Source organism: Eschscholzia californica, unplaced genomic scaffold (genome assembly GCF_041429995.1).
Source record: "Eschscholzia californica isolate CP2 unplaced genomic scaffold, dmEscCali1.0.p SCAF_1, whole genome shotgun sequence".
Lineage (NCBI taxonomy): Eukaryota > Viridiplantae > Streptophyta > Magnoliopsida > Ranunculales > Papaveraceae > Eschscholzia > Eschscholzia californica.
The window spans coordinates 78,420,572-78,429,879 of record NW_028238198.1 but is presented as its reverse complement, the minus strand read 5'-3'; the positions used below and the strand labels follow the sequence as shown (position 1 = coordinate 78,429,879).

Sequence of the window (9,308 nt, the reverse complement as noted above, 5' to 3'; positions counted from 1 at the left end):
CGGCCGAACCGTGGGTGCCTGTAGATCAGAAACGGCGGAAAGGTGAATGTCCCGTTATCCAAAATTGATAAAAACGGTCGCGATGGCCGAGAGGGTTTGTCATCAAGATTCTCGGATGGGAATCGATTCTCTTGAAAAGTAACATGACGTGATGTGTAGATTTTGTGAGATTTTAGGTCATAGATTCGATAACCTTTTTGAGCGTAAGGATAACCAATGAATATGCCGGGAGTAGCGCGGGCATCCATTTTATTACGTATATGCGTATTGTGAGCGAAACATTGACAACCAAAAACCCGAAGGTTGTCAAGAGAAGGGGGGAGCCCATGAGTATCTTATGGGGTGATTTTCCTCGAAGGACGGGTGTTGGAATTTTATTGATCAAATATACCGCTGTTAGAACACATTCTCCCCAAAATTTGAGTGGGAGATTGGCTTGAAAGCGGAGTGCCTTAGCCACATCACGGATGTGACGATGTTTTCGTTCTACCACCCCGTTTTGTTGAGGGGTGTATACACAACTTCTTTGATGAATGATACCCTTATTATGAAAGAAATTTTGAATTTCATTGGAAAGAAATTCGGAGCCGTTATCGGATCGTAACGTTTGTAAAGACGGAAATAAGAGATTGTTATTACCGGAACGCATATTTGAAATATTAGATTGAAATTGAGTAATGGTGTAATTGACAAATTTGGAAAGAACTTTAAAAATTTCCGATTTGGAATGCATAAGATAAATCCAAGTACACCGTGAAAAATCATCTACTAATGTGAGAAAATAGCGACAACCGGATGTTGATGGTATATTGAATGGTCCCCATATATCGGCGTGTAATAATTCAAATATACGAGAAGATTTAGATGTACTAGAAGGAAAAGAAAGACGTGGTTGTTTAGAGAGAGGACATATATCACACGGAACTTTATTCAATAAACCATTCTTAATACATGGATATTTGGAAGAAATAAAAGATAAACGTTCTAAAGACGGGTGGCCAAGTCGCCAATGCCATCAATCAAAACTACTAGAACTACTAGAAAGAAAAGAAGAAAAAATCCTAGGTTCCGTGCGAAAGTGATAGAGACCGTCATGAAGATCACCAAGTCCAATCGTCCTTGTCGTTGTTTGGTCCTGAAAGACACAAGAAGATTTGTCAAAATAAACACCACAATCAAGAGATTTAGTGGTTTCGGAAACCGAAATAAGATTAAACTTAAAAGTCGGTATATGTAAGACATTAAGAAGATTAAAATCTTTAGAAAGTGGAACGAAACCAATATGAATAACTTGTGAACGTGAACCATCCGGTAAACGGACGTAATAATTTGATGGTGCTTTTGTAAAAGACGAAAAAGAGGAAAGGGAGGCGCATATATTTTTCGTGGCTCCCGAATCGATTATCCATGGAAGAATATAAGAGGACTTACCCGTGAAATTGACCGTTGGATCGGTGCCTATATGGAGGGTGCTTGCAGCAGCTTGGTTATTTTCAAATAACCGAACCAAGTGATGGTATTGATCTTGGGTCATCGTGGTTGCTGAAGGCACCCCTAGCTGTGTCGGGTCGGAGACCGAACCGGTCAAGCCAGAGCCGGCTGGTTGGGTCTGTCGGGTACGTGGAGGATAGCCATGCAATTTATAGCATGTATCCTTCACGTGCCCATGTTGGTGGCAATGTTCGCAGTAGGGCCGAGCCCGTTTAGGTCGTTGACGGTCTTGCCGGTCTTGCCGGTCGGGCCTATCACGTCCACCCGACGATTATCCGGCGGCTAAAGCGGCGGCTTCGGTGGTGATCATATCCGAGTGGGTGAGATTTTGTTGGATCTCCTCCTGTTTAACCATACTGTGAATTTTAAGAACAGACGGGAAGGGATCCATAAGAAGTATCTGACTTCGGATAGGAGCAAACCGATCATGGAGTCCTTGAAGAAACTCCATAGCCCGATCTTGATTAGATCGATCAATTAAAGCTTTACCGTGACCACATTGACATGGTTCGATAGCAAGAAGAGATTGAAGCTCATCTTGGCGAGACTTAAGATTAGTGAAGTAAGTAGAGACGTCTAATCCGTCTTGTTTCATTGAAGATATTGCACGTTTGAGTTGAAAAAATTTTGGTGCATTCGTTTGATGGAATCTATCATAAAGATTTGTCCAAATTTCAGCAGCAGATTCATCATATAAGATGGATTGACGAAGAGCAGGAGAAACTGAGTTGACTAACCAACTTGATACGAGATCATTACATCTCTCCCATGCATGTAAATCAACTGGGGTTGTCGGTTTAGAGATTGAACCATCGACAAACCCGAACTTATCTTTGGCTCTTAAAGCCATCTTCATCCCTCTTGACCAGGAGGCATAGTTATCTCCGGAAAGAAGAGGTGTAATCAGTATAGTAGTAGGAGAGTCACTATGATGAATATCATAGATTGCAGAAGAGTGAGGAGGAGTGGTTGGATTATAATCCGAACCAGATTCAGTAGGTGCAGACATAATGATTAAAGAGAAAGATCGAGATCGTTAAAAAAAAACGAGTGGCTCTTATACCATGTGAGAATTATCGTTCACATAATTCGAGTAATCGAATGATATAAATATATTTCACACTAGTAAAGAAGAGAGAGAGGTAGAGATTAATATTTCTCTTGTATATTTACAACAATGAGGGTTACAGGTATTTATAGACTTAAAGAGATACAATTAGGGTAAATCTAGGATAAAGATTACAACTATATGATGTTTATCTAAAATAAATACGGAGTCTTCTGGAATAAAGAGACCGGTGGGACCGGTCTCTCTCTTGGCCGACCGGGTTGGTCGACCGGGTTATATGGATCTGGTGGCCGATCCATATGTATAACCCTAATAATCTTCTTGTCTTTATTTTACACAAGACATTAATCTTCCTGAAAACTTCCATCACTTAGAATTTTTCAAATTTGGCATCTCTTTTCTCCCTCTAAATTATAAATTAAAACCCTATTAAATTTAAAATTTATGTAATCTCAGTCACAATCCAACCCACATGGTACTAATGGGAGACCATCATCTTTGGATGCAAATGGGTTGATTCTAACCCATAATAAATGAAAAAAGAAGAACTGACCAAACTAGTATAATAGTAGGCAGCTTATCTTGTTTCCCCAGTAATCCTTTGAGGAACAGGTAAAGATGTGGGATGACCCGAAAGGCGAAGAACAACTTCCCAAACAAGGGACCCCATGATTCATAGCCCGTGTTGGTAGCTTCTGAGATTCCAACAACGAGCCCGATTATGTCGATGATCAATAGCGTCAACGGTGGGACCAATAATGACGTCCATTTGAATAAATATAACTCCGAATACTCTCCATCGTCTTCTCCTTTCGATGTCACAGTGAAGTTGTTGGAATCGGAGCCGATTTTGGATCGGTTCAAGTCGTCAAACTCAGAAATGAAGCAAACCATTGCGTTCTTCTTGTCAAGCTTATGTTTAGAGCCAAGAATCACTCAAATCCGATTCCGAATGAATGAGATATTCAAGTCTGAAGTTTGATTGATGTTTGGTTAATTTAGGGACTAAATCGCAATAAGGAAAAGTTGGTTTGGGGACCATTTGCACAAAGTGAACACGTCCAAATCAGACGGCTGGCGTTCGCTCTGCGCAAATGCGCTAGATCCAACGGATCTTGTTAAGCCTGTGCCGGGCACGGAGTCGGACATCCCCCTTACCTCATTCAACGGTCATCTAGACTTCGAGTGGGCTACTTTCGGTCATGATACCATAGATCTAACGGAGGGTGTTCCTCCCGAGATTTTGCGCTCGATCTGACGACCCAAATTCTAGCCGACATGTCTGTTGCTAAATAAGTGACCCGTCACTTTACTTACTCAACAGATGCGTCCCTAAACCCAACAGAAGTGTCTCTAATGAATGTGTATATTCGAAACCTACTTATAGGACCCAAATGAACTAAAAATTTCATTCCGTTTTTTCTAGAGCATCAAGCATTGTTAGAAGATCATATTAGAGAGTCTAAGAAAGATATTTAGCAGAGTTTTCAAGGAGTTTCATTAGCAAGAAGTTTGGTCCGTTTGCATAAAGTCAGAGGTTAATATACTTTCAAGTTCGTCTGCTTTCTGATTCAAAGTACCATTGAATCGAAAGGTTAATCGTTGTATCCTGGGAGACAAATGACAGTAACTATTGGTACTATACAAGGCGTCAATTGTCTTGAGGAAAGAGGAATACCTCGCCTCGATAAAAATCTTCTTCTTTTATCCTCCGATTTTTCTTTTTCTTTTTAGTCTATCTGATTTCTTAATCAAAGGCATTCTGAATTTTTCAAATCAGAAGTGTATTGATTTTAAAGTGCTCTTATGACACCGCTCCTCCATCTTGTTATGTCCAGATTCCTGATGGGAGCACTTACCTAGTTAAACATATTGGCAAAGTTGTTTTTTCTAACACTTTTTCAATTGACAATGTCTATCATATTCCAAGTTTTCATTTTAACTTGATTTCTGTCAGTCAATCGAGTAAAGCCTTGGATTGCACTGTTAACTTTTCTCATGATCGTTGTCTTTTTCAGGCACTTTCGACGAACAGGCTGATTGGTCAGGCTGATGAAATTGGTGGCCTCTACATTCTACGCAGGACTTTCTCAGCATTTTCTTTGAATAAGTCACACGGCGTTTGGCATCGTCGTCTTGGACACCCTAGTTTAGGTCGTTTACGTTTTTAATCTCAACAATTTGATTTTATTTCATGTGAACATTCTGATGACTGTTTTGTTTGTCCTATGGCTAAACAACCTAAATTTCCATTTAATAATAGTATTTCTCGTAGTACTTTTATTTTTCAATTAATTCATGCTGACATATGGTGCCCTTTTCCCGTTTTGTCTCTTACAAACAAACGATACTTCCTCACTATTGTTGATGACTACTCTTGTTACACGTGGACTTTTCTGATGACGTCGAAATCAGAGACTAAGAAATATCTTGATTTTTTCTTTCATTTTACAATAAAACAATATCAACATTCTATCAAGACCGTTTCTTCCACCCCATCTTCTACTTTGTTCTGCCCTATTCAGACCTTTCGATCTGACAATGGAGCTGAATTTCTCATAAAGGACTTACAATCCTGGTTCCATTCCAACAGTATTATTCATCAACGTAGTTGTGTTTCAACACCACAACAAAACGAATTTGTTGAACGAAAACACCGACACTTACTCGATGTTGCTCGGGCCTTACGTTTTCAAGCTCACCTTCCCCTCACGTTTTGGGTTAAATGTTTAAAAACGGCAACTTATCTTTTAAATAAGATGCCGACCCCTATTCTATCGCATAAGTCTCCGCACGAAGTTCTATATGCGGCTCCTCCGGATTACTTACACCTCCGTGTTTTCGGGTGTCTTTGCTTTGCTCACAATATCACCATAAAAAATAAATTTGACATGCGTTCCAAACCTGGAAATTTTGTTGGTTATCCCTCCGGTAAAAAGGGTTATACCATTTACGACCTAGAGACCAAATCTCTCTACGACTCTCGTAATGTCAAGTTTTTCGAAGACACTTTTCCTTTCAAATCTCTCTCCACACTTCCCTCCCCGAGCAGCACACGTCTTAATCCCGTGGATGACTCATTCGACTATTCTCCTCCGATTAGTCGATCGGTCCCGGTTTCTAGTTCGTCCTCAGATGGTCCAGTGTCTGTCACTTCCTCCCCATTGCCACCGATCGACGGAGACATTTCTCTCCCTTCTTCTAGGGAGGTGCCTTTAGTCTCTTCTGATAACACCGCTTCTCTAGAACTTCCCGCTTCCGCATCCCCTATATCATCAGAACTCGGAGATTCACAATCTCTTGACACTTCCCTTGAGGATAATGTTCAATCTTCGCGACCTGTTCGAACTCGTCATCCGCCTGCTCATCTGGCTGACTATATTCTTTCTAGTTCATAAACGACTCCTTCGCGTACTCCTTATCCACTGGTCGACTATATCAGCTTCGACCGTTTTAGTCCTTCTCATAAGGCTTTTCTTACATCCGTTATCACCACGGAAGAACCCAAAACTTACAAAATCGCCTTTGCTTCCCCAGAATGGCGTGAGGCGATGGCTAAAGAAATTTCTGCCCTCGAGACAAATAATGCTTGGTCTCTGACTTCCTTGCCATCTGGTAAGAAACCCATAGGTTGCAAGTGGGTTTACAAAATTAAGTATCGTTCGGATGGGTCCATCGAACATTATAAGCCACGCCTCGTCGCCAAAGGGTATACCCAGGTTGAAGGTGTCGACTATCATGATACTTTTGCTCCTGTTGCCAAATTGGTAACTGTTCGTGTCCTCTTATCCATTGCGTCTATCCAAGGATGGTCGTTGCATCAGTTAGATGGCAATAATGCTTTCCTCCAAGGAGACTTGGAAGAAGAAGTCTATATGACCATTCCTCCAGGTTTTAGCAACAAAGATGACACTAGAGTTTGTCGCTTGAACAAATCTATATATGGCTTGAAACAAGCTTCTAGGCAATGGTTTGCCAAATTTTCCTCTGGTTTAAAAGCCGAAGGTTTTTCTCAATCTTCGTCAGACCATTCTCTTTTTAGTTATTTTAATGGTCCGACAACTATCCATATTCTTGTCTATGTAGATGATATCATCATTACAGGCAATGACAATAAGGAAATTGACTCCCTTCGACAACGTCACGAGAAACGATTTTCTCTTAAAAATCTCGGACGACTTCAATATTTTTTAGGCTTAGAAGTATCTAGGTCCCCTAAGGGTATTTTCCTCTGTCAACGAAAATACACTTTAGATATTACCCGTGATTCTGGACTTCTCAGTTCAAAACCGAGTCTATTCCCTATGGAACAGCATTTGAAACTGTTACCTACGGATGGTACACCTTTAGACGACCCCACTTCATTTAGACGTCTCATTGGTCGACTACTCTACGTCACTGTAACAAGACCCGATATCATTTTTTCAGTGAATTATTTAAGTCAATTTATGCAGCATCCCCGTTCCACACATATGGATGTTGCGACGCGAGTGCTAAGATATTTGAAGGGGACCCTCGATCATGGGATCCTCCTTTCATCTTCTAGCTCTTTGACACTTTCGGGCTTTGCTGACTCTGATTGGGCTAGCTGTCCTATTACCCGTCGCTCCACCACCGGCTACTTCACAATGCTTGGTGTGAGTCCGTTGTCTTGGAAATCCAAGAAACAACCGACCGTTTCCCGACCATCTGCTGAGGCAGAATATCGTCCACTTGCTTTCCTTACTGCCGAGCTCCAATGGTTGAAATATCTTTTCCAGGATCTTTGGATTCCCATTCCAGAACCTTTTCAGGTTTTCTTTGACAATACGGCAGCTATGCATATAGCTGCTAATCCAGTTTTCTACGAACGAACAAAGCACATTGAACTCGATTGCCACTTTGTTCGTGAGAAACTCGAAAGTGGTCTTATTCAGATCTCTCATGTTCCCTCTACAGATCAAGTTGCTGATATTTTCACAAAACCTCTTGGTTCTAACCAATTCCACCGGTTAACTTCCAAGTTAGGCTTGACTCAGATTTCTTCCTCAGCTCCAACTTGCGGGGGGGTAATGAAGTAAATATGGAGGTGCCTTCAGCATATGGCATCTTCCTTATCCACAATCACACGGCTGCAGCATTGATGCAACAGAATAAGAAATGTTTCCTTATTTCTTGATTAGATTTTGTAAATACCAATATTTCCTTCCTTTTACTTGTAATTAGAATTACCATTCTTACCTTTTTAATTAGGTTAATTTCCCTTCTTGTAAAGTCTATAAGTCTGTATCCAATTATCAATTAACATTACCTTTGATTCAATACAATAAAGTGTTGGAATTAATATTTTAACAATTACGATTAATATTTCGTAATTGAAGCTATATTAATGCTATAAATAAAGTTTACTGTTTGATTGAACTCTCACAAATCAAATTAGTTCTAACCTAAGTGATTGAGATCATGGCAAAAGGTACTCCTCTTTGCTTTCTCTTGGTTTTAGTTGTCTTGTCTGCTCTGGGTAAGTAGTATTTCTTTTTAATCATTTATGAGAAAATTTAGCTTTTTATATGGTGATTTAATTAATGATACTAATACAATATAATTTAATTATTGTAGAGATGGGAAAAATGGTGGAAGGGCAAGTATGTTCAGGAACCCTAACAATAGTTGGTCCATGTGGTGGATGTATAGAGCAATGTATGGAAATCTATAAAGATCTTCTTATCGGTTTTTTCTGCATCCCTCAGACTGGAACCACCGTCTGCGGTTGTTGTCACTCCCCACCCACCCCACCACCTCCGGCTTAACTACCACCTCAACCACATCGATCGGAAAGATGGAAATGAACTTTGGTACTTATGTGGCTATTTTATGATGATTCCCATTTTTCTGTTTCAATTCCTCTTTCCTTAGTGAAGTGGATCGTTAAGACCCAAATTTGTACTAGTGTGACTTGTGGCTTTTATTTGTGTTAGATGTTCCTCTTTGCTGCCTTTATTTTAACCTTCATTGAAATTTAGATTTCTTTTCCTTTCGTTTCCGGAACGACAAAATTAGTATTATATCAAATGTCGATGAAGCAGTATTAGAGCAACCCATAGAGGGAGGAGAAAGAAGGAAAATACGACCACCTATTAAGAACCACAATGGTTTCACATGAAGTAAAAATGTGACCCATTCTATAATGGTTTCACATGAAGTAATTGTTAACTAGATCTTGCATATTGTTAACTACTGTTTGAGAAAAAAAATTGTTAGAAATTCGGACTTAAAAATTCGAATTTTAGTTAGACACAAAATCAGACTTGAAAGTCCATATTCCAAACAAAAGACTTAAAACACATATACAAGGAGTTTATGAGATAATATATATAACCAGAATTTATCTCATAACATAGAAGGACCTAGAGATATCATGTTTATCACAACTAAAGAATAATACTTTAACATGGAATGAAAACTTGAAGTTCTTGATAAGTTATGGACCTTTCTCCATGTTGAGTTTAAAGATTAGATAATAAACTTCTCCTTTGATCAAAGATGAATTAGTATACTATTTTCTCTTCTCTTCTTGATGTAGATAGTTGCGGAAGCGTAAAAGTAATGAAATCCACCATTGTTGTTAAACTAAACTAATGAAATAAAGCTGACGAAATAACAATTAAACGAAGAACAACTGAAATAAAGAAAGAAGATAATTATTAAAGGATACTTTCCTTGATTGCTAAAATATTAAAACATGGAAACCCTAAATACTCAAACCGGT

General features: G+C 39.4%; 1 protein-coding gene across 1 annotated transcript; it reads right to left on the bottom strand.

Moving 5' to 3' along the window:
* Positions 1 to 1,762: 1,762 nt before the first annotated feature.
* On the bottom strand, positions 1,763 to 2,500 carry LOC147569493 (uncharacterized). The gene has a single exon (XM_086662868.1). It carries the CDS (start codon positions 2,498 to 2,500, stop codon positions 1,763 to 1,765), a length of 738 nt encoding a protein of 245 aa, XP_086518994.1.
* Positions 2,501 to 9,308: the final 6,808 nt, after the last annotated feature.

Coding starts and splice junctions, on each gene's coding strand:
- LOC147569493 (XM_086662868.1), bottom strand. CDS start 2,500: ATGTCTGCACCTACTGAATCTGGTTCGGATTATAATCCAACCACTCCT.